We start from the raw sequence: 27008 nt of genomic DNA, 5'->3' as shown, positions 1-27008 counted from the left end.
AAGTTTCCTTGGCCGACCACTGCGTCTACGGTCCTCAACGTTGCCCGTTTCTTTGTGCTTCTTCAAAAGAGCTTGGACAGCACATCTGGAAACCCCTGTCTGCCTTGAAATTTCTGCCTGGGAGAGACCTTGCTGATGCAGTATAACTACCTTGTGTCTTGTTGCTGTGCTCAGTCTTGCCATGGTGTATGACTTTTGACAGTAAACTGTCTTCAGCAACCTCACCTTGTTAGCTGAGTTTGGCTGTTCCTCACCCAGTTTTATTCCTCCTACACAGCTGTTTCTGTTTCAGTTAATGATTGTGTTTCAACCTACATATTGAATTGATGATGATTAGCACCTGTTTGGTATAATTGTTTAATCATACACCTGACTATATGCCTACAAAATCCCTGACTTTGTGCAAGTGTACCTAGAAGAATTGATGCTGTTTTGAAGGCAAAGGGTGGTCACACCAAATATGGATTTGATTTAGATTTTTCTTCTGTTCACTCACTTTGCATTTAGTTACTTGATAAATATAATCTATTAACATGTCTATTTTTGAAAGCATTCTTACTTTACAGCATTTTTTCACACCTGCCTAAAACTTTTGCACAGTACTGTAGATTACGTTGTTGCATATTTAAACCTATAACAAACTTGTAGTAGCTATTAAAGTTGTATTCTAGTCTGTTCAAAAGCGCAGCACTCGCTCGTAGTACAAAATATTTATAAAAGTCTTCAAATTATTCATCTGACGACCGCTTGACGGCCAATCTCCCACGGCAATCTTTTAATCTAATAAATATTTTGTACTAGGAGCGAGTGTTGCGCTTTTTGAACAGATTCGATTTTATTATTTTGGATGCACCTCGACTCGAGTTGGTTCAGAGCACAGATGTCAATGAAATAAATATTGACATTGCTATAGCCTAATGTTATAACTGTTATAAACTTTTTTTTTATTGCAATATTGAACATTTGTGCAGTATATGTTCCCGAAGTATAAATTCTCATGCTGGAATTTGCAGAGTATGACATTAGCAATATCCACGGTCCTATTATACACACATGGTACTTAATATTCAAAATGCATTACTGTATGCTTTCAATTATATAGATACAAATAATGATACTGTAATATGTATTTATAATTGTTTTTGGTCATAGAAGTCCAGACACAAGCAGAAAGCTGCTGAAACCTCGTCACAGTGGGAGTGGGGCAAAAGACCTCACTTCCAGGCAGAAATTGATTTTAAAGAATCTTGAATTCTTAAAGCCATTTCTTGTGCACCGTCATAATGAAACCAGTTTGGAAGCAAGTAATATATATATATATTTTTTAATGAGAATATTTTTCTAGTATTTAATGTTTTTCATATATAAAAATATTAATAGCAAAATCTACATAAGCCAGTTGCGCGCCCAAATGGATCTTCTCTGCGTTTTCTTCTTTTATCTGTGCAAAACAGTGCACAGACAACAGCGATCGCCTCCTCGCTTGAGTCCATGATTCTCCCATATGATGTCTACGATTCTGCAATGAAAATAGGCGCAGTCCGCAACAAGATGTCTCGTGTAGTGTGTGTAGCTTGCAATCCCCCGATCTACAGTGAGAAATCGTAGCTTAATCGGTATGTATGCGTGGCGCTGTGTCTCCCGATTGTAAAACTGGATGGGAATCGGATCAGAGTCCCCATTGAATCGGTTCTTTTGATTTACCCTATGAACAAACTGCGTGGCGCACAGGAGTCGAGTTATTTGTTCGTTGTAACAAGGAAACCGGGTTGTCTTTCAACTCGTTGAGTGTTATGAAACTGAAGACCGTATGTGCCATGTTGGATCCAAATTCCCGCTTACTTAGTGCATGATAAGAACTCTGTGAGAGCCAAAATGGTGTCAGTTACATCCTCCAGACCATAGCTATATATCTCTGATCCAGACGGTGTGTACTTTCTAGAGAGCTGCTTCACACTGTCAGTTTCAGTTCTTAGTTTACTATGTACGTAACCTTGTGTAAGTCTGCCAAACAAAAAAATTAATAAAATGAATCACTACTAGTTGTAGCCTATGTGTGTTGCTGAATAAACAGAACGGATTAGTTCCACAAATGCCACTCGTTCGAGCCTCTCTTTTTGTTGTAAAAAACAATGAGTGATTCCAAATGTATAGAAAAAAGGAAGAAATGCATGGACTTTTTTTTTGTTTTTTTTTTTTTAAAGATTAAATTCGATTGATACTGATGGCTAAACAATGCTAATGGTTCAAACTGTTATGTTATCTCCAGGATTCTAAATTATATATATATATATATATATATATATATATATATATATATATATATATATATATATATATATATATATATATATAATATATATATATATATATAATATATATATGTATATATATATAATATATATATGTATACTGTCAAACTATATTTAATTTAATGTTTATAATGTGTCAGAACGTAGGTCAAGTGAGTGCTGTTTTTTTTTCAGCTTTGACAGCTCTTAATGTCATTTAAGATTTCATAAATATATAACTGAGTTGTTTGTTGAGCAGCTGGAATGAACTGCTACTCTATTGATTAAAGAAAGATTGAACCATAACCCTTGTCATCAACTGTTATCATTGCATTGGTACTGTATGTATTGTACTAGCATCAAAATGTTTGATTCTTTTACAATTCATACAGCTTGAATAAATAATTGTTAGATGGTATTTGAACTAGTCACAATTTTAGTATTTACGTTTGGTATACTTGATGTGAAAATGGGTCTTAAATTTTCTAGATTGATCTTAAGTCTTAAAAAGGTCTTAAATTTGCTCAGCTGAGAGCTGCAGGAACCATGAATACAGTAGGGCTGTGCGGTTATGGAAATTTCAGTTCAGGTTCGGTTCGTTTTCACTTTTAAAAGCTTGGTTATCGGTTTGGTTTTTGGTTTAACAAGACAACAAAGAGGTTATATTTTTCTTAATGTTTTAATGAACAAAATCAAATGCAACTGCAAGTTTTGATCATGTGTAAATATTTGTAATAAAATAAAGGTTTATGGGTTAATTCTTTCAGTTTAATTTATCCATGGGTCCCTTCCTCAAAAAAAACGTTTTGGGTAAAATAAAAAATCTAAAAGTTTAAACTTCTCAGTTTCCTAATGGAATCACTGGTGTCTACAGATGATAGTAATAACAGTTAGCAATACGATGTACATTTTAAGGTTATTTTCAGTAATCAGTTCAACCAAACAGAAAAAATCGGTTAACCGCACAGCCTTACAGTACAGTTTATACGAACATTAACCATAAGATAAAGGACACCGTTTCTTTATGTAATAAACGGATATGTGTTACAATAGGCAGATTATGAATCACTCATGGTGGCTTGGGGGCTCGTCGGTTATTCAGCCATCCTCATTCATTGAATAACTGCACTCCATGAACGTTCATGGAGTGTCCTCTATTTAAACTGCTTAGAAAATAAAAGCAATTTAAAATGAATCACTGGTTATAAGACTGTTTAGTATATTTGGTACAAAAAGCTGAGGAAAAACTATGTTGTGTGAGGGATAGGCCAGACCAAAATGTGAGAGCATCAAAAGGCTTATTATTATTATTATTATTATTATTATTATTATTATTATTATTATTTTAATACTTTTCACATTCATTTCTCATTGGGAGTGTGTGGATGGGATAACAGACTTCTTTTAAATAACTGAGGAGCTTGTGTAACTGAGGAATATTGCACTTGATTGGGTTTTGCTGCATTGAACCAGCCGTCAAAAGGATTTCTGTAAAAGAACTGAAGCACAGAATGAACAGTACTGAAAAATGCTGTGTGTAACCAATGATGTAATTGAAACAAGACTTCATCAAAGGGTTCTTGGTTCAGAACAGTCTATTCCAGGTTACGGTATAATAGCGAGCCAAGTAGAGTGGAAGTAGAGTTTTTAAATAGTTCTATTATTGAAAAGGTCTCGCTTGTAAAATAGATTTTTAATCTTGAGTGACTTCTGGATTAAAATAAAGGGTTTAAAAAAAGCGAGGGGAGGGGGTTTTCAGAATATTGAATATTTTTAGAATTTCATATTAATGGTCTGGGAGTCCCACAAAGTAAGTAAATGAAAACTAAAGGCATTTCAGAATCCAAATATCATAACATTTCTAAATGGAAAGTAGAAAACACTTGAAGGTCTTGTTTTTGGCTTTGCCTTATCTGGTATTTTCACAATAGGTGTTTGCACTACAGTAAAAGGTTGTTCAGTTATTGTACATTTTCTTTGCTGTTAGCTGTTCACATTTCATAAATGCACGCACTGGATTGTCATCTCTGGCCCTTACTCTGCACCTATGTGATGGTGGTGAATATTACAAAACTTGGCCACTTTTAACCTTTTGAAACCACTGAAGCGTGTATCTTTAAATGGATGCTGCCCTTGTCATTTCAAGTCCTGGCAGTCTTTTCTAAATGAAGAATCCACATGTTTCACTTATGCCTGACCCTTTGTTAAGGTTTAAAATGTAAAACAGTTGTCCAAATTCAAAACCATAAAGTCAGTGTGGTTTGGGCAGGTCATTTGGATCCCTGCATCGTGCATAATTTGAGTGTGTTGATAAATCCATTGTCACTACAGTGCTTGTCAGCATTCTGGGTTACAGAGATAGTCCTAATGTACATTTGTAACGATTCTTCAAGGCTTTAGTTTAATGGTCATTTTACGTGATATTATTAACCAATCATCTGCAACCAAAAGAGCCAGCAATAATTTGTCCTAATTTAAATGGCGTTTGAAACTACTTCGGTGCTCAAATAAATAATTTACCTGAAACTCTATACTCCAATATGTCACAAGTTAAGTACATGCAAGTGACTTTGTTTTGCAACACATTTAAAACCAACACCATTCCAGCATTGAGATTCTATGTGTTTAAAAATCAGGTAGACTGCTTCCACTGTGTCTTGTATTCTATATTTAACACATTTAAAAAACCCAAGAGATATGTTATCTGCTCATACTGAGTTGGATTAATTAATACAATAATCACAAGAGCAACAACAAACAAATGACTCTGCAATCAAATCTCAAGTTCAGTTCAACAGGAAAAAGTTTTTTTTTTTTCACTTACATTTGTAGGCCTATATACAAACAGAACTCTAACCCTGAACTTTTGTGTACAAAATTCCTGACCTGAAGATAAGCAGGTAGACTTTTTTTTTTCTTTTTGCTGGTGAGAAAGTGAGACGTGTCACTGCCCCCCTCCCCCGCCACACCCCCCAAAAAATGGAACAGCCTCTAATGAAATCTGAGAAATCTGTGGAAGTGCATGTTAATATGTGCTCAGAATGAAAACCAATGCTGCATAAAAAGCTAACTTTAAATGTTCACTATATAACGTATCCATTTTGTAATACAGTAGCACAAGGCAGACTTTGGGGGGCACCACTTCTAAGAACATTCTCTCACACGACAGCCAGCCCAGGTTTTTGAGTTAAGGGACCCCTTCGGACGGACAATGGGACTGCAGCCGATCGCACACAAGCATTTGCAGGAGAGCCCCCATGGTAATGCCTGTTTATTAAACCCTTTTATTTATCCTGTGTTCATTATTGTTTATTGCATTTATTTTATTGAACTGCTCGCTCTTGTAAAATAAACCGTGCATTTGAGACCAGAATACTGGTCTGGATTGCTTCCTTTACCTCCACGTTACAATATAAATTTAAAATTGTGTTGCAACATAATAAATACCAGTTTTAATTTTCAATTCAACATCAAGCACTGCACATGTAGCGACAACAGTCAGTTGTGCAGTTTTTTGCAATATACATTGTAACCAGGTAGGATACAGTAATCTCCTTCTCTTTGACAGTGACTGGTTTTTTTAAGAATGTCTTGCTGATCCGCTTTCTTCTGGAAAAACTTGTGTCCTTTCCCAACGCAATCTGGATGCTGTGTCTCAAGATGCCGATGGCTTAAGGCTTTCGTGAGCCAGTACTTCACAACATGTCACCTTATGCTTTATTTTATTTGGTTTGTATTTAAAGCAGAAGACTGGTAATAAAACAATACATTGTTTACATAATTACTGCTAATGAGTTGTATGTGAATTATATTTATTTTGAATATAAGCTTAAGAAGTTGTGTAGTGAAACAAAATCTTAACAGTGTGCACTGAACGTCATATTTTTTAGTCATTGTTTGGCGACCCATCAAAAACCTTGCCTCAACCTATATTTGGGTTGCGACCCCCACTTTGGGGAAACGTTGCTAGAGCCTGTACAAACATGTTTGGGTGGGGGTTAAAGGATTGGCAGCCAAATCAACCTGCTTTTGTTATGACCTTTAAACAAACTAACTGGTATAATGCAGGGTACAGTATACTTTCAGATAAATAGCATGCACAGAATGCTAAACTATGGACGACGGTGGTAAACAGACACTATTTTAGTGCAAGATCGACTATTTTGGGACACTACAGCTGTAGATTAGGAGGATGCAGACAAGCAAACATGACTGACTATTTCATCGTCCTTTGAAAGTGCAGAGAGAACGAGAGCAGCGTAAAACACTTTAGGGATATTGATTCTTGTTTTGTGGAGTCATCAGGGAGGGAGGTTTGGGTTTCCATCAGAAATGAGGCTTTGTTTCACCAAGTGGGCCTTTCTTATTTGAGCCGGTTATCTGAGTACCGAACTGGTTCAGTGTTCTTTGCAAGGTCTTGTTTTATTCAGCACAAGAAAATGGAAAATCTGGCAAGAACTGAGGGGGCCATTGGACTGAAAAGGTTTTAGCTAGCTATGTCCCTCCATGTTACTGTCAATAGAAAGGGATAAGACTGATGATAGAACACCACAGATTTCTTATTCATTATTCATTATACGGGGCTCAGGTTTTAATTATACATTGCATATCATGTGATTGTGTCCATAGTCTTTTTGCATCCTTTTGTGTTAACTGAAACTACAGTAATTTGTATGAAGCTCCTGGAACAGGTCCAGGTGGTTATAAGAACTGCTCATAGTGACTTTATTAAGAAACCATCATTGTATAATTTTCTATGAATGCATTGTGCTGGCCTGCGCTCTGGGCTTCACAAGTGGATACTTAAGAGCAGCTATTGTGTTAGAATATCTGAATTAGGAATTCTGTTAATTCGGAAACAGCACCCTTGGCACATCGAGTGTTTTTTTTGTTTCTCATAATTTTTATTTTACTGCAGTGCTTGACACTGGTCGGTCAGTACTGTTCCAATAGAAAAACCGTAGCACATGAAGCTTTACACTGAAGGGCAGGTTAAAATGGATTTTAACAGGAAAAAAGTGAAGCATGGATTTGTTACATGTTCAAAGTGAAACTACTATTCACTCGCGCACTGCTTTATGGTGTTTAGTAATGGGTAAGGATCGCAGTAATCTGTCACAAAACGTTTCACATGCCACATAGTGTAATCTCCTGGATTTACTGTACATCAAAATGATTTTATTATTATGATAATGGCTGAAAAATGCCTGCATATGCCAGATATTATTATTATTATTATTATTATTATTATTATTATTATTATTATTATTATTACATCGCTCTTCCTTTATAAGATGGCCCTTTATACTGCGGAACAGGTTATAAGGCTGTCGATGTGCCAGTCATGGCTCCCATTTGCCCCATAATGACATTACACTAGTGGAATACAAATAGCACATCTTAACTATGGCTCCCGACTATAGCATTATAAAGGGGATCACTGTTGTTGTTGAATAAACTAACCTTTTATTTTCCACTATCCAGTAAGGGAGGTGGTTCCATTCGGTCTTCATGGTTCAGCTCAAAACTTACTATTATAGAATGATGATGAAAATCTAAGCCTAATGCATTGTAAAACTTTAAAGATAGATTTGCTTTGATTATGTGTGCACTTTATCTTTTTTACAACTTTGTTTTGTTCTTTGAAATATTGTCATGTACTGTAGTAATTAAGTCAGAAGTGTGACCTGAAGAGAATATGGATAAAACAATACAGTGGATCAAAAATACAATAACAGAAATACAAATGAGAAGATAACATATTTTGTACCACTATTGCCTTTGTTGTACAGACATTTTATTTTGAGTTCACAAAGATAAAAATCCCTGTCGGCATTAGGTAACATTTAGACTTGGTTTCAGATTTCCTCTGGCTTTCAGTACCACATCACCTAGTGACATTTAGTGTCTACATTTTCCTTTGATGTTGGTAAAGAATTGTGTAAATGTGCAACCCCGTCGAGACTTTTAATTGTGGCAAATCCCCTCAAAATCCACTACCTAAAGCTAGAAGCTTGCATGACGACAATAAAGAAGCATTCTAAAGTTAACTGTATAGTGAATTATGTATTTTAAAAAGCAGATGCTTCGTCCATAACTTTAAATATTCAATCAAAAGACGTAGGCCTACATTACTATTTATACTAAAAGGAATAAAAGTAAACAAACAAGCATTTTGTCACTACAAAAGACATTTGACAAACTTCTCATTGAAATGTTTGTATAAGATTATTAAAACAGCTATTTCCTATACAAGCACAGCTTGCAAACCTGCATAATACATGTACAGCAGCAACATCAGCTGGCAATGTTGTGCTCATTGAAATGTGATACCAAGCATTTGTCTTCCTTTTAGATGGGCATTTCAGGTAACTAGATGTAAATGGGTTGTAATTTAATGAAGTAGGCTACTTTTAGTAGAGTTTGGGTTTCTTTCTTTTTTTTAAATTTAGTCGTTGCAAATTATTCTTATTATTTTCTCCTAATTTGGAATGGCCAATTATTTTATTATGCTCAGCTCACTGCTACCACCCCTGCGCTGACTCGGGAGGGTGAAGACGAACACACACTGTCCTCCGAAGCGTGTGCCGTCAGCCGACCGCCGACCGCTTTTTCACCATGCAGCCACACGAGCTACAGCGTCGGAGGACGACGCAGCTCTCGGGCAGCTTACAGGCAAGCCCACAAGCGCCCAGCCAGACCACAGTGGTCGCTGGTGCGCGGTGACCCGAGGACACCCTGGCCGACCTAACCCTCCCTCCCCCCGGGCGACGCTTGGCCAATTGAGCGCCGCCCCCTGGGAGCTCCCGTCCTCGTCGGCAAAGCAATAGCTTGGACTCGAACTCGCGACGTCCAGACTATAGGGCGCATCCTGCACTCTACGCAAGTGCTTTTACTGGATGCGCCACTCGGGAGCCCGAGTTTGGGTTTCTTTTAAGTTTCTTTTTTTTTGTTTGTTTTAAGTAATGCAAATCTATTTTTTATAATGCCATCTTCCACAGTATAATTGCCTATGCTTAGCATATATATGCATCATAGTGCTTCTGACATTCCAAAATTATAAAGGCTCCATATATGGAAATATAAAGGAGGGTTATTTAATAGATCTGATTGTCTTATTGCAGCAGTGAGGAGACTGAATGATTCCTGTTCAGCTGCAGCGATCATAGTAGGAACTGATATATGTTTGTACCCTTGTGATTTGATGGAAGCTGCCCTAGAAAACTGATGAAGCATTATTAGATCATTTTCTTGCAGGTTCTAATAATAACTAGTTCAGCGGACTGTGACAGGTAAAATTTTAAACCATTTGAGTGCAGCACTCACTTTGTCAGAGAAAAAAGGACAAGTAAACCATTTTCTATTGTTACAGGAAGTCTGCTTGTAACACTAATCTCAATGAACAGACAGTACGTTCCACATTGTGAGATGCCTGTAGTATTGTGTACAGTATGCTCTGAGCTACATGTACTGTAGACTGTATATTGATTACTGCTCATTTCAGTATTGGCGTGCAGTTTAAACGATACAATATGTTCTTTCAGTTTGTTCACAAAAATGCTAGCTTTCAACTCTCTCATGGATTTTAAATCAGTTTAAAATCCTGGAGTAGTCTTATGGATGTGAATCCTGATAAAGTGAAGACATTCATTGCCTTACATTCTACATTTTACTGTGCAAGGACATCAAAGGGAGCATCACATAAATATAGATCTAGAAACAGTTGCTGTGAAAATGGTCTGCCTGATTTTTACAAAAGCCAGCAATTCCCACTCCAGGGGGTGAGCTTTAAATTCTGAGGACAGCTTTATTTTTATTGTTAGAAAATGTCCCTGTGGATCTGATTCTCTAAAAGTGCAGGTAGTCATGTATGCTTCTGCATAAACTAAAATCTAAGGCATTGGGGGGAGTGGGGGCAGTTGCCGCAGTGCCCAAGCTGCTTGCCGCATTGCCTCTCAAATTAAAAAACTTACTGCATCGGCCCCAGTAAAAGCCCTGCCGGAGTCGCTGCAAGGTTTTGGTGACTCCGAAGTGGCCTGGTCCAGGGGTGCCGTGATGTGCCTTCAACACAGTGTCCTGAAGGTCCCTGGGCACCACCACCTGCCAGCAGCCTTTTTGTTCTACGGAGGGCTTCCCAGCGACGCTGCAGGACTCCCTCCCGCACGGCAAAACAGGACCACTGTGCCCAGAGTCCCTTCACGACCGGAGAGAGACGGGCAATGGCTTCCCAGGACGGATGCTGCTGCCGCTCCACCCACTCCAGGACAGGAAGGAGATCGGGGTCCTGCTCCTGCAGCCAGCATCACTTGGCTGCCTCCTTCGTGGTCAGGTGCTCACAGGTTGCTAGCGGGGCTGGGTCTCCCATTCCAGATGGCTGCTCTGCGGGTTCTGAGCCTCTTCTGTGCTGCTCCGCTCGCAGCTCCTGCTCCTGGTCCTCCTTTCTCTGGCAGTGGTCGCAGCCCTCTTCAGCAGGCGTCCGCATTGGTGTGGCGGACCCCGGCCCGATGTTGTACCGTGAAGTTGAAGGGCTGCAGCTGCTCGATCCATCGAGCAACTTGTCCCTCGGGTTTCTGGAAATTCAGTAGCCACTGTAGAGTGGCGTGGTCGGTCCGGCCAGTGAACGGAAGACCGTGTCGGAACTGATGCACCCCCGCCACCATAGCCAACAACTCCCGGCGAGTCACGCAGTAGCGGGTTTCCGCCTTGGTTAAACCCCGACTGTAGTACGCCAGTACCCGCTCTCCTTCTGGTCCCTGTTGGGAGAGGACCGCCCCAATCGCCAGGTTGCTTGCATCAGTGTCCAGCAAGAATGGCAGTCCTGGGTCGGGTGGAAAGAGTACCGGGGTGTTGGTCAAGGCCGCCTTTAACTCTTCAAAAGCGGCCTGACAGTCGGGGCTCCAGTAGAACAACTCGCCCTTTTTTAAGGAGGCGGTGCAAGGGAGCTGCCTTGTCCGCAAAGTTGGCCACGAACCACGATAGTAAGAGGCCAATCCCAGGAAGGCCCTCACTTGTCGTTGGTTAGCAGGGGTAGGCCTGTCCCGCACAGCGCTGATCTTGTCGGCCTAGGTGCTGATGCCCTGACCCTCCACATGGGTCGTGTCATTTGTCCAGGTTCAGCTTCAGACCCACAGCCTCCAGGCGTTGCAGCACCTGTTGGAGGGATGCAAGGACCTCTTCAAAGCTGGGTCCATGCACCAGAAGGTCGTCTAGGTAGACAAGGCAGCATGCCGGGGGATGCCAGTTAGGGCCCACTCGTTTATTTAGGGATTCGTTTATGCAGGGATGCCGATAAGAGTCCTTTCTAGTGTCTTCGTTCAACCGCCGGTAGTCCACACAGAACCCCATTCTCCATTCTTTTTAGGGACCACGACTACCGGGGCCATCCAGTGTCTTTCAGAAGGCTCCACCAGACCTGCATCCAGCATTCCCTGCAAGATTTTCTCCACCTCCGGCTGACGAGCCAGTGGAATATGGCAGGGTCTCAGTTTAATCGGTATGGCGCCCCCCGTATCGTTTTTGTGCTAGACCAAGTGTATCCGGCCCGCTTCCTCAGCCTTAGCAGCGATGCTCTGACGGAATCTCAACAACAGCTTCCACAGCTGGCCTTGTTGCTCCGGGCATCGCAATTACGCTGCCAGACTGCGAGTGTTGTGTTATGAGCAGTTTCCTCCACACTTCGTGGTCAAGGAGAGACCCTTGGCCGCTGGCTCGGGGACCTGGAGGAAGTGGTGGTGGTGGTTGGCAGAGAGCACTGTTCAGGCAGCTCCTCTGGTCAAAGTGGATGGACATGGACCCCCATTTCCGACAAGACCGACCTGACGGCCGAGTCCTCCTCTTTCACCCACATGGAACAGGAGTGGTGTTCAGCTGCAGTTGATGACTGACTGGGTGACCCGGGGAAGGGGGTTTCTGTACTTGTTGTCTCCCCGGGGCCGACACCGGTGTCCTTGGTCTGGCCAGGGCAAGAGCTGGTTCTCCAGGGATACGGAGTACCCCCCCCGACAGGCCGAGCTGGCCACCTATATGGCGCAGGAAATCCAACCCGAGAATGCAAGGTTCTAGGACTGGTGCAATCCACACTGGGTGTTTCAACACCTGTCCCCTGATGTGGATGGTCAATGTCCCCTTTCACCCCATCGGCGGCAGCTCCCCTGTCACTGTCCGCAACTGGGCAGTGGTCGTCTCCACTTGAGCTGGCCCCACTGGCTTTGTTGTAGGATGTCTGGCCACACAAGAGTGACCGTTGAGCCTGTTTCAACCAGGGTGGAGCAGCGCATCCCTTCAATACGGATCGGAACATGACAGTGGTCGCCCATCAAAGTCTTCCCGACCACCACTTCCCGTTCGGCCACCGGTCTCCACGCCGCCGGCGGAGAGAAGATCGACTCCTCCTCTGGTTCCTTCTTGAACACCCATGACATCCCACTCCTAACACCAATGTAGCAGTGTCAAGGATTCAAGACAAGGATTCAAGGCAAAACTTTGTATTTGTTTTAGCCTTAATAATCGCTTTTATAAAGTTGACTTCCTCTTCTCTTTAGCTCTTTCTCTTTTTAGCTCTTTCTGTCTTCAGCTCTGTTCTCCTTCTCTCAGTCCGACCCCGGGATCCAGCTCTCAGCTCCTTTTATAGGAGAGCTGGAGGGAGGCAGTGACCGTTCCAGCCAATCCAGAACGGACACCTTGCCCTGCTGGAAGGTTCCAGAATGACAGACTGGATATCCCCCTGGGGATCAGAACACTCTAGATGAAAGGGGGCGGGCCCCCAGCCTTACCACAGGTAACCTCGCTGGATGGAAAAGTACAGGCTGAATTCTCTCATTCACTCCAGCGTGCTAACCACGCCCCCGACCTGCAGGGTGCGCTCTTCTGTTTAACAAGCAGTCAGTGCGCCGGCCCCGCCCATCTCACCAGCCTGCCTCGGGACCCGCCGTTACAGTATTATTGTTGCCATTCTTTTTACTGTGCACCTCCCAGCACTAAGCCACGAGAAAGACGTACTGTATCATTGGTTAATGACAGGCAAGGGGGAGGGACACTGTTAGACTGAGCTCAATATGACCGCGCTTCCAGCAATTTTCAATCACACGTGTTCACTGGCTGTGAGCCCCATGCCAACTCGCAAACGTTTAAAAAGAAGGAAGGAAGAAAAGCTGTCTAAAGCGGCAGTGAAGTGTTTACTATTGCTCATAAGAACATAAGAAAGTTTACAAACGAGAGGAGGCCATTCAGCCCATCTTGCTCGTTTGGTTGTTAGTAGCTTATTGATCCCAGAATCTCATCAAGCAGCTTCTTGAAGGATCCCAGGGTGTCAGCTTCAACAACATTACTGGGGAGTTGGTTCCAGACCCTCACAATTCTCTGTGTAAAAAAGAGCCTCCTATTTTCTGTTCTGAATGCCCCTTTATCTAATCTCAGATCGCCGCGTAGTCTTCTTTGTTCAAGACTGAATAGATTCAATTCTTTTAGCCTGTCTGCATACGACATGCCTTTTAAAGCCGGGATAATTCTGGTTGCTCTTCTTTGCACTCTTTCTAGAGCAACAATATCCTTTTTGTAACAAGGTGACCAGAACTGAACACAATATTCTAGGTGAGGTCTTACTAATGCATTGTAAAGTTTTAGCATTACGTCCCTTGATTTAAATTCAGCACTTCTCACAATATATCCGAGAATCTTGTTGGCCTTTTTTATAGCTTCCCCACATTGTCTAGATGAAGACATTTCTGAGTCAACATAAACTCCTAGGTCTTTTTCATAGTTCCCTTCTTCAATTTCATTATCTCCCTTATGATATTTATAATGCACATTTCTATTGCCTGCATGCAGTACTTTACACTTTTCTTTATTAAATGTCATTTGCCATGTGTCTGCCCAGTTCTGAATGCTGTCTAGATCATTTTGAATGACCTTTGCTGCTGCAACAGTGCTTGCCACTCCTCCTAGTTTTGTGTTGTCTGCAAATTTAACAAGTTTGCGTACTATACCAGAATCTAAATCATTAATGTAGATTAGGAATAGCAGAGGACCTAATACTGATCCCTGTGGTACATCACTGGTTCCTCGCTCCATGCTGAGGTAAGCAATGAGTGCACAACAATTAGATAGACTGAAATTGAATTGTGACAGAATGGGCTTAAAATTGCAATACTTTAAAATTTTAATGTTATCCCCCACCCCCCCAAAACACCAACACTAAAAATGAACACACAACAGCTAGATACCGGTAATTATTAGTTTTGCTCAAATTCTTACACCAAAAAAAAACTGAGCAAGGAGCTATGACATGGTTCAAGTAGCAGCGCTCTGTGTTTTGAAATGAGTAGGAGAGGTAATATATAGTGAACAAAACACAATCTTGAAGTGCATCGATTTCTTATTTTCATTTTTGTGTAACACATTCACTACCTTACGTATTTTTGCTTTTTAACTAGTAAAATGTATGCTTTCACAAAAGGGGATAGAATGTGTATGCTTAAAAACACAGTTTTCTTCCAGAATCGAGTGTCCAGCAATGCACCATAACAAAACTATATAATTTGCAATGTTAAATTAAGAACTGTGACACCCATCTGCCTGCATTATCCCCTTCCACCTGAGTGCAACTGAAACAATATGTGTTTACTAATGAGCAAAGCTACCCCCTAGATTTGGAGTTAAAATAATACAAAAAAACATGTCCCACCCACTCTCTGTAGTTTAGAGTGTTCTGAATCTGTCACATTGGTTTCTTGTAAGAAAGCAACATCTACTTTTTCTTTGAGATAATTTAAAATGTTCTTACGTTTTATGGTATTATTAACTCCTTTGACATTCTAAGATACACAATTTAAAGTATTAGCCATTATGCTTCAACAGTAAAATATAGCTGACTTAAGGAATAATAGGAGATGGTCTGCATATACCGATATAGGGAGGACAAAGCACAGATCCCCGGATTCTGATATAAAAAAAAAACAAAACAGAAAAAACGCTTTCTTTGAGAATGCAATTTTAAATCAAAGCCATTTTCAGCATAACGCATAGTATGTAGAGAAGCAAAAAAAAAACTTGCTTGCACTATGACCTGCTTTTAAAATGAGCCGTTTTACCTTCCCCTTCCAACAGTTGCACCAATTAGGCCATGGAAGCAAAGCGGAGAATTATTGTTCTACATAAAAGAAACAAGCCTTTTATGGGGCTGTTTGTTTTGCTGACTTTCCTGGTAAAGATTTTGAAGCTCCTTTCTCTTAAGTGCTTCTGAAGATTACATTACAATGTTACCATGTCTCTGGAGTATCAATAATGCAGCCACAAGCATCTTTTAGTCTTCCACAGACAACACATAATTCATAAAATCTTGATATACTTTAAACACAGTTCCTGAACAATACTGAGCTCTCAGCCAAACAGACCTCTCTATTACTGAATGTGAAAAAAAATCAATGTTGGTTCTCCTGTGACAGCTGAATGACAGTGAGGTCCTCACCTTGTTGTCAGTTTAATGAAAGTAGAGTCTGAGGGCCCCTTCATCCATGACACTGGGGAACCATATTTAAATTCAGAGGGTATAGCATAGAGCAGTGGTTTTCAAGCTGTGGTACGCGTACCTTTGCTAGTATGCGACAGGCTTGCCACTCGTACGGACCGACAGTTCTTTATGACGATATGATTCCTCAAAACACAATGCTCCCTCAATCACACCATTGTAATGTATAAATCTGTTTGTACCACTGAATCACAGAGAAATGAGAAGTTATCTTCATTGCATGTTTTAATAAACTTAAGTGCGAGAAGGATGGTAACAATTTGATTGAATAAAAATGCTTGTAAGTGCAGAGAAGTGCTGTATTAACACCAGCAGAATACAGGAACCCCAGTTTCTTGCAAAAAGTTGTGATGGTGACCAAACATGTGCGAGTACTGTTGTGTAAAAAGTAGCTTAAAATTGCATTTAAGAAATGTAGGACAAGAACAGCAACAAATACAAATACACTTAAGGTTTGTGTCTTGCACATGTGCCATTAACAAAATGCCCGGGAAACTTAAAATAAAGAAAATAATTAATGAAGGGCTGTAATGCAGCAAAAAGCACAAGAATTAAACAAACAAGGAAGTGAAAAGATTACCATACCAAGCTGAAAAAAGTTATCTTTGTGAACTCCAAAAAACGAACGTTATCTTTCGCCAGTCAAATCGTAGAGTGCCTAAGTTTTGAGTCAACACGAATGGATTTTTTTCGTCTGTTGCGTTTTGCATCCCCAATATAATAGATTTAGTTACATTGTTTAGGTATGATTTAATTGCACAAGATTCAATAGTTAGATGATGAGCTGATAATATCTCTTCAGCCAAAGAAGCAGGCAAAGTAATCTAAGAGCACCGTTACCTTTATGTAGAACAGTACGTAGCGTGAGTTTTGTACTAAAGCAGGGTCAGCTGTTGCAGGGAAAACAAAGTTTATTTCTCAAGCTGACCATTTGAAAAATGCGACAGCAGAACACACAGAAATACTTGGGACTGTAATTAGGAAGTGTACTATGTACTGCAGCTTACTTGATTGCAGTAAACAAAAAAAATAAAAAAAACGCCATTTACTAAGTGTAGCTCTCAGATTGTACTAATGAAAATGTATGACAGTGTGCTTGCTGTGGTGTATTTAATACGTAGCTATAGCAGAACAAACTCACTGCAATTTAAACTTGTTTTTACTGAAAAATAAACAATATGTAAATCATACGAGCTGTCTGTGTTACCTGCTGTCAGATCAGGACTTCATCAGGACTTCACCAACACTGAGCATGCGAGCTGCAGCATGCTATTCCCTATATTATAACTGTACACAGTTAAAGTTGCGGTCACCAATTCGGTACACAACACAAATATTATAAACATGCTGAGTTCATTGCAGTCATCAGCTGCATAGATTTACCATTCAGCAAAATGAGGCAACAAACAAGTGAGTACACACACAACAAACCTGGTTGTAAAGGGGTAGGTCTCAGTTTTACAACAGAAGTTTAAGATTGTACGTAGTTACTGGTACACCTGGTGGTCGCTGCTGGAAGCACTGGTACTTGAGATGAAAAGGTTGAAAACCACTGGCATGAGATTTGTGATACAAGCATTCAAAGCCTGTTTTTTTTTTTTAACCTTAACTTACTTGACTTTATCATAGAGGTATTTACGGTATTTCATGCTCTTTTAAAAAGCACAAGCTACAGTTGGATATAAATGTAAATGTATGTCCTTTATATAATCTGCTGTCTCATACTGAGTTTTGGTGTGTGACAGCTTGCTGATAAGGGGATTTAGTTGCAACTCTGCAACCTGGTTTTGAAGTCAAGGACTTGTTTTGTTTGAGTGATATTCATTCTGGCAGTCTCAATGCATATCCAGTTTTACAGGGGTCAGCATCAGGAAATCTCTAGCTGACAATTAAACTAAACACTTGCTGCATAGCCAAAATTAGAAATATTGTACTGTCAACTCAGGATAAATTTAAATCTCAAACCTCTTCTGGGTCAGATTGCTTTCTCTCAGACGTTTGACTCTGTACAGTATGATGTCCTTTGGAACCGATTGTATTAGTGACTTCTTTTCAAGATCTGTGGACGGGTACTGTAGCATTAATATAATGAACTGTAAAAATGGAAGTTCTTGTTTTTCAGCAGTGTTGCAATAGACTTACAGTACCTTTTTGTTTGTTTTGTAAAGTACAAGCTACTGTATATTTGCACTGTAAAAATAAAGTGAGGTTACAAAATAGTCCTTTGTTTTGTACAGTAATTGCCAGGTGTGCCCTGTATAAACTTGAAGTGGTGATTAACAGGCTTGTTGTTATTTTTGTAAAGGACTGCTAGCTAAAATACAAAACAATTATTTAATTATTTGAAATGTGTTATTACATATCTTAAAGTTTTAAACTTATTTACAACTGCATACAGTACTGGTTTTATATAGTTTAAAATGTATAGATTTTAATACTTTGGGAACTCATTTTAATAATTTGCTGCACAGGGTGAGCTTAATTTGCTGCACTGGGTGCAAGTTGAATTGTTTGCATGCATCTGAATCTCATTTCCTCATCTTATTAGAAGCTGTGTCTTGCTTAAAACTTTAGTTGTTGTGGTAGAGTCTGGGCACTTTATTAGGAACAGCCTCAGTACTTGGTTGTCCCTCCTTTCAAACAAATGACAGTTTCAGTGCAACGATGAGGCAGGTTCCTATAAATAAAATAACTAGTGGAATGCCATTGCCACTTCTGTTGTCCTTGTCCTTGATTCCTGTCATTCCTTGTTTTCTACATGTTTTGCCTTTCACCAGGGCTTTCTTTTAATCTTTGTCTATTTTTCCCCATCAGGAGTTGTTGGGTGTGCTTTGCAACAGATGAAGACGACCGCACAGCTGAGTGGGTGAGGCCATGTAAGTGCAGAGGATCCACGAAATGGGTTCACCAGGCCTGTCTGCAACGCTGGGTTGATGAGAAACAGAGAGGCAACAGTACTGCCAGAGTGGCCTGCCCACAGTGCAATGCAGAATACCTCATAATGTTCCCAACACTAGGTAAGAGCAGAAGACCGCTTGGGGCAAACCCTGTGTTCATTGAAAAAGTGAAACTTGTAATGTCAGTCTACTAAGGATTTAAAACACTGTACATTTCCTTACCTCTTGTTAGCATTAGTAACATCATCTTTAGTCCACCCATCTTTTTTTCTGACTATTTTTCTTTGCTTTTTAGAGAAAAAAAGTATATTGGGTAGATCTTTTGAAAGCATAAACTACCCCTGATACCTTAAAATACTCTATTACAGATATACGCCATTTGGCACATTAATAATGGGACCGGTTGCTTTAAAATTGATTTAAATACTTTTTATCAGTCCTTTTAATTTGGTTTCTTAAGTGTTTTAAATGATGCAATTCTTGAGTTATTTACACTTAAGAAAGAAAAACTTAATGTTAGAATGTATATTATATTATCAACAGTATGAGATATGGCCTAGAATAATTAAGCTGCTTCAAAGTAAATTGAAACAAGCTGTACATATTAAAGTTCCCTGAAGAGTGCAGCTGTTATGAAGTAGGTCTGGTAGGACATTTGTCACTGAGCATTCCTCAAGGGTGACCTGGTGAACTACTTCATCACAGTGCTATATATATTTATAACAATCTCTTAATAGGTTTAAATAAATCAGTCTGTCCCAGAATAGTCAACCCCTTTCCCTTCCTAACATAGTTAGATTAGCAATGTAATTTAAATCACAAACCTTGCATGAACTGGCACGCAAACCCTAAATAAAATAATAAGCTCTCGCAATCGTTTAAAAAGCCTAACCATTGAACATAATGATGCCATGGCCAACTGCTGATCTGTATATTTTTTGTTTTACCTCTAGTCAATATGTAGGCTATTCACCACAGGCTTGCTTTCAGCTATTTGAAACAGATGTCTGGTTGCCAGCCAATTATACTCTTTTTGAAATGACAGTGTTTGATCTTTAACACACTATATTGTCATCACTACAAAATCTATACGTGTTTAAACCAACATTCTGTTTTTGTCATTCTTCATGTCCAGTGTTTGTTTTTTTGGCATTCGGTAACTCTGAAATGAGTTGATGGATTGCAATTATGTTGGCACACGGGAAAGCAGTGACGACTCAAATTGGACAGGCCAGAGAAGCATTTTACTGTTTTATAACAAAGTTAGAGATTCATATACACTCGCTGTGGTACAATTCCTGGGAACGGGATCTTCAAAAGGGGGGCTTTTTTTGTTAACTAAACCATCCGCATACTTAAAACCTGTTAATGGAGTCTCTGACTAATCTCTTTTAAATACGCCTTTTTCACCTGCAGTGTGTTGTATTATTGCATTTTACCTGCAGAAGTGCGTTCTTTTAAGCTATTTAATTCTATATTTCCAGTGCAAACAGGGTGTGACCGCATTTGATTAAAAGGGTGGGATGTGAAAACATACCACACCAACAGAAGCATAGTCTCTTATTAACAGCCTGCAGTTCCTGATGTTGTTATTGTCATGTAAGCGTAAATGCATTTACTGTAGTGCAGTGCAGGGTGTTTGTTTCATTTTCCTTTAACAATGAACACATTCTTTGTGACTTGTTTTTATTACTAGGAAGTAGCAACATGAATAAAAAGGAGAGTCCATTTATTTGTTAGCACCCAATTTTTATAACTTCAGTAGATATCACAGCTTAATAGACTGATCACTTTAAATCATGGCGGCTGTTATACATTTGAAATATTTTGGTCAGCTATATACAGTAGAACCTTAGAGTTACGAACACCAAACTTACGAACTGACCGATCTACAGAACACCCACTTTCAACCAGAAATATACAGTCACTCAACCATGAGTGCAATGCAACCAGATAGACACTCCTATAAGCGCTGTGCTGGTCACAGAGAATGCAAAATTACTGTACCAACAAATGTATTCAGAAAGATGAGACAGATTTCAAAGCAAGTACAGGCAATTTTACTAGGAACGTTTTAGTTTTAAACAAAGCGGAGGTGTTTCTTTTTTTTTTCCCCCCCCCCAAGCCAAAGGAGCCAAGCTGCACGAATGCATTTTGTTTAAAAACAAGCACTACGCTAACCCAGGTTTTCATGGACATTTAAATCTGTGTTTTTGCTAATTATGATTTCAATGCTAACTTAAATGTAGCCTTTTCCCATTTATAATACTGTTTTAAAGACTTTAGAAGCATAACAATATGAGTATTGTATTACTGTGCTGTATCCTTGTATTATTCGCCAGATTGAGGGTGTAGATAGCGGGTGTCCACATTTAATAAAACCAGTGTTACGGACATTTCAGACTTACGAACAACCTCCATTCCCACAGTGTTTGTAAATCCAAGGTTGTACTGTATAGTTTTAAAAAATCTTAATGTTAAATTGCTGTAGTTAAATTTCTGCTACAAAACTTGTTGAGAAAATAGTGTCCATTAATTTTAAAAACAAAATATTACAGCAGAATGTCTGTATTTAATTATACCACACTAAAGAACTGGTCTGGCTTTGAAATCTCCATTTGCAAATGAAAAAGGTGCTACACACTGTACAATAAATCAAATAACAGAGGCAGAGGGTTGTTTTAATAAATTTGCACACACCTACATACATAATGGAATATTGAACGTGTAAATACATTTAAAAATATGTTAATATACAGCAAGTTATTTTAACAAGAAGGAAGTTCGCTAGTCAGTGTACTGTTAAGAGCAGCATGACTGCATCCTTATTTTATTACAGTATCTTAGTTAAACGGAACAGCAAGGCGGACATGTTGCAGATATGAAGATTTACATTTTAAATCAGCAATGTATTAGGCAGTCAGAATTTGATTTATATTTTCCCAGGACATTTGGCAGCGTACTTAAATAATATACATAATAAGAAACTTGTGTACTTATTGTTCATAAGCCACTTCTCTCACGCGATTTTTTAAGAATATATTGAAAGGTATAATCCTTATGCAGCTGTATTTTCTTTATGATGTAGTAGCAATACGGTACGATCTTGGCAAAACCAAACATGCAACACAATTGTTTTGTTTAGCACTGGGACAAATTACGCAGCTTGAATTAAAACGTATTATATACACATCACAGAATTTATAAATGACAGTATAGAAACTACCAAACGGTGAATACAAAAACGCGCCAATACCGTGAACTCAATAATCATGGTATAGAAAAATGGTTGCAGTTTCAAAACCGTGGCAGTTTATACCACGGTTTACCGTAAAACCGGTACACCGTGACATCCCTAGTTGGCCATCCCTTTGTACTTTGAGTATTTACTGTATGAATGCAAGACCTGCCAGTATTATATTAATGGACAGGGTTCGACATTAAGCATGGCCTAGCGGCCTGGGGCCGGTAGAGATCACTGTTTTGCCTGTAGTTCTGAAGCATCACAGGCCCGACTGGGCCGGTTACATATTTTAACTATTATAATATATATATATATATATATATATATATATATATATATATATATATATATATATATATATATATGTAGTGTAGTGCACATGGCTTTCGTTTCATGAACGCAGGAAAATAGCCAAGTGTGCCAAAAAGCTGAAAAAATAATTTGCAATTGAACTCATCCGAACTTTCCTGCCACACGTCATATTTGTTGTACAGTCAAAGTCTGAGACTATGTACCGAAGTGCGGGGTTTGCTTGTGAAAAAATGAGTATCATTTCTATGCATACATTTTCAAATCTTGAATAAAGTATTTTCGTTTTCTGACAAGCGCGCAAATGTGTGCATGTTAAAACTTTACTTAGCCATTTTTTTTTTCTTTTGAGAAACATGGGCTTTCTTCGGTTACCGTACACAGTTAGAAGCTTACTGAAAATAAAAACCATCATTGAAAAAAAAAAATGAATTAAAAAAAAAAAAATTATATATATATATATATATAATATATACACAGACGTGCTCAAATTTGTTGGTACCCTTACAACTCATTGAAATAATGCTTCATTCCTCCTGAAAAGTGATGAAATTAAAAGCTATTTTATCATGTATACTTGCATGCCTTTGGTATGTCATAGAATAAAGCAAAGAAGCTGTGAAAAGAGATGAATTATTGTTTATTCTACAAAGATATTCTAAAATGGCCTGGACACATTTGTTGGTAACCCTTAGAAAAGATAATAAATAATTGGATTATAGTGATATTTCAAACTAATTAGTTTCTTTAATTAGTATCACACATGTCTCCAATCTTGTAATCAGTCATTCAGCCTATTTAAATGGAGAAAAGTAGTCACTGTGCTGTTTGGTATCATTGTGTGCACCACACTGAACATGGACCAGAGAAAGCAAAGGAGAGAGTTGTCTGAGGAGATCAGAAAGAAAATAATAGACAAGCATGGTAAAGGTAAAGGCTACAAGACCATCTCCAAGCAGCTTGATGTTCCTGTGACAACAGTTGCAAATATTATTAAGAAGTTTAAGGTCCATGGAACTGTAGCCAACCTCCCTGGGCGCGGCCGCAAGAGGAAAATTGACCCCAGATTGAACAGAAGGATAGTGCGAATGGTAGAAAAAGAACCAAGGATAACTGCCAAAGAGATACAAGCTGAACTCCAAGGTGAAGGTACGTCAGTTTCTGATCGCACCATCCGTCGCTTTTTGAGCGAAAGTGGGCTCTATGGAAGAAGACACAGTAGGACTCCACTTTTGACAGAAAAACATAAAAAAGCCAGACTGGAATTTGCTAAAATGCATATTGACAAGCCACAATCCTTCTGCTAGAATGTCCTTTGGACAGATGCGTCAAAACTGGAGCTTTTTGGCAAGTCACATCAGCTCTATGTTCACAGACAAAAAAAAGAAGCTTTCAAAGAAAAGAACACCATACTACAGTGAAACATGGAGGAGGCTCGGTTATGTTTTGGGGCTGCTTTGCTGCGCCTGGCACAGGGTGCCTTGAATCTGTGCAGGGCACAATGAAATCTCAAGACTATCAAGGCATTCTGGAGCGAAACGTACTGCCCAGTGTCAGAAAGCTCTGTCTCAGTCGCAGGTCATGGGTCCTCCAACAGGATAATGACCCAAAACACACAGCTAAAAGCACCCAAGAATGGATAAGAACAAAACATTGGACTATTCTGAAGTGGCCTTCTATGAGTCCTGATCTGAATCCTATCGAACATCTATGGAAAGAGCTGCAACTTGCAGTCTGGAGAAGGCACCCATCAAACCTGAGACAGCTGGAGCAGTTTGCTCAGGAAGAGTGGGCCAAACTACCTGTTAACAGGTGCAGAGGTCTCATTGAGAGCTACAGAAAACGTTGGATTGCAGTGATTGCCTCTAAAGGTTGTGCAACAAAATATTAGGTTAGCGGTCCCATCATTTTTGTCCATGCCATTTTCATTTGTTTTATTATTTACAATATTATGTTGAATAAAAAATCAAAAGCAAAGTCTGATTTCTATTAAATATGGAATAAACAATGGTGGATGCCAATTACTTTTGTCAGTTTCAAGTTATTTCAGAGAAAATTGTGCATTCTTCGTTTTTTGTGGAGGGGTACCAACAAATTTGAGCACGTCTGTATATAGGGCCAGATAAAATTGCATCCGAGCAAGTAAAAACACTAGCACAGTGGCATCAAATGAGTGGCATACAATATGTCTCTTTAATGATACATCTAACTGGTAGCCCTCTTTCTAAGAAATATAATTAGAAATCATAGTCTTGCATCTTGGTTTGGTTAATTGCCTGCCTTCGGTGCAACGACGCAGAGTGGAAATTATGCTACAGTGGGGGAAAACACACGTCAAGCCATGATAGAGCTGTCATATACCAAGATAAACAGAAACATACATCCCCTGCTACTGCAGTAAATACAATGTCACAGCTATCGGCATCATGAAAAAAATAGATCACCATGACCTAAACCTACCATGTAAAAATGAACAGTATGAATGGACAGGTTCCTCAATACACTATCCACAGATTCTATTACTCTCAGTAGTTTGTGCTAAAGAATGTCCCAACAGTTTCAATCACAATTGCATAAATGGTTCTCTAGAACTGGGGATATGGGTAAAAAAAAAAAAAAACAGTATGGATCTTAAGTGTCTCTTGAGTGTCTCTAATGTGCAGGTGTGAGGTTATTGAAAATATATGTTGCTTAGGGGGGAAAATCTTGGATGATGGGCACTACTGATGGCTCCATGCTTTTCAAATTGTCCATGAAAGTCAAGCCATTTTTAAGGGGCTACATGCTGTATTGTATAATGATCTTCTGACACAGCTTCATGGCAGATGTATTTTAATTTTAGGAGATGTCTCATGTTAAATAACTTATCTTTCTTTCCAGTATTGTGCGTCTGTGAACGTGTGGGTTGCAGTGCGTAGGTGTAGGGGTAATGCAGGTGCTCCAGACAACGACAAACACAAAGTTCACTGTTCAAACCATTTTTTTGTTTTCTTTCTTGGTCAGATTGACCGCTGAAATAATAATGCTGGCTGTATTTATATGCTGTGGGTATTGTCAGCATATAAACCAAGGGGTTACAGACCTGAAATAATAATACAAAAACACTCACACAACACAGATACAGACATGTCTCCGGACAGTGTGTGCTCTAGGTGCAGGTGCAGTGATGTAACAGTGGTGTTTGTTTAAATACAGGTGCAGTGCAGTCCAGGTTTAGTGCTGGCTTGAAGCGGTAGCTCCTGGGTTCGTATTAGCCATCTGGCAAAGACAAATACAGACAGTTACAAAACAAACAAAACACTTCACTCACGATTACAAATTGATTGTTTCCTTTCTCGGTCCTAGCGGTAACCACATCAAAAGGAACAGATTGCTGGGGCCACTTCCCCTAAGTACCCTCTGCCACGCCCTCTTTCGGTGGCACGGCCAATCACATCTCCTCCAATCCATGACTGACACATCGCCTACCGCATTAAGGCAATGACTTCTGTTACAGTGGCCCCGCTCAATCATAGTGACCTTCATATATATGAGCTGTGGCCCTTGATTGATTAGGCCAGAGTATGTTAGATCTTCAGAACTGCTCTCCCGAGGTATTCCCAAGTCATGGTGACCTACTTTTTGAAGACACTGATTCCTGATTGAAAGCTCTTCAAAGCTACTGTATCTTCAATCCCAGAGTATAAACAAGACCCACTTTTCTTATTTTAACTTTATTCATAGGTATTTGGCAAGAGATACTATTCCACGTACTGTAGTCTTAAGCCCCTTTCACACTGGCACTCTTACCTGGGTCCCGACCCAGGTTCTGGCTACCCAGGTCACAATCCCACATAGTGTGAAACCATGTACCTGGTTTGTACCCGGGTTGAGTGAGACAAAATGCATGACGTCCGTTTGTAAGCCGACAAAATAACAAACGGACACGCCTGCATGAAGGTTTAACTTCCACAAGGAACATTTCTGTTTATTCTGTTTAGCCATATTTTTGTTTGAGACAAACCATGAGCCAGATTGCTGCAGGGATGAAGAAACATTTGCTCCAATCAACGTTTGGGCTGACGGTTCAATCCAGAGAAGCTTAGATGGAAGCGTCTGTAAAAAGCTGCTTCTGGGGCATTGATACGCGCATTGTGTACTTGCGTCTGTCACCCAGGTCGACCCTGTTTTTATCAAAAGCAGTGTGAAATATTTTTAGAATTCATTTTTGAAATAATCAGTATGAGTGTGGTTTTATTGCAATGGTGGAACTATAATTGTCACTCTGGATTAGCTGATTTGGAAAATATGATATATTAAAATAGATTGCTAATAATAACATTGTAATATTTCTGCCAAATGAATGTGCTAATTGTTGCTGATTTATCGTCGGGAGAGACTTGAGATGTATTTTAATAACTTGGGTCTGTATTCTTATTATCTTTTAATTGTATGTATAAAATGAGGCATGAAGGGAACCAGCAGCACAGAAAAAAATGATTTCTTACTTTTGTGTACGAGTCCCCTGCGAATTCTGAATTGAAATTCTGTTGATTTATGATACAGTGTAGAACATTGTTTACAGAGATGAGCAGCATGTTATAAACACCATGCTACAGTGTGTACTAAAAGAAGGTTGTGTGTCCACCGCCTGCTGCTGAAGTCAGGATTTGGATCCTGTGTTGCTCCTCATGGGGATGGCCATTCAACTGAGAAGCAATGAAGCTTGATCAGCTACTGTAACCTTGATGACCAGCATGGTG

The 27008-nt window shown here is 39.5% G+C and overlaps 1 protein-coding gene across 2 annotated transcripts in view; it reads left to right on the top strand.

The window, feature by feature from the left end:
- LOC117416015 (E3 ubiquitin-protein ligase MARCHF5) overlaps positions 1-27008 on the top strand; it is a 63344-nt gene that overhangs the window by 15708 nt on the left and 20628 nt on the right. For both annotated transcript variants that reach the window (XM_059026511.1, XM_034027030.3), the window contains exon 2: positions 18631-18833. In XM_059026511.1, coding sequence (XP_058882494.1) covers positions 18631-18833 — 203 coding nt within the window. The remainder of the gene's footprint in view (positions 1-18630; positions 18834-27008) is intronic.

The sequence above is a fragment of the Acipenser ruthenus genome, chromosome 7 (assembly GCF_902713425.1).
Source record: "Acipenser ruthenus chromosome 7, fAciRut3.2 maternal haplotype, whole genome shotgun sequence".
Classification (NCBI taxonomy): Eukaryota; Metazoa; Chordata; class Actinopteri; order Acipenseriformes; family Acipenseridae; genus Acipenser; species Acipenser ruthenus.
Note: the sequence above shows the minus strand (reverse complement) of the source record. Positions and strands in the feature narration are given on the sequence as shown.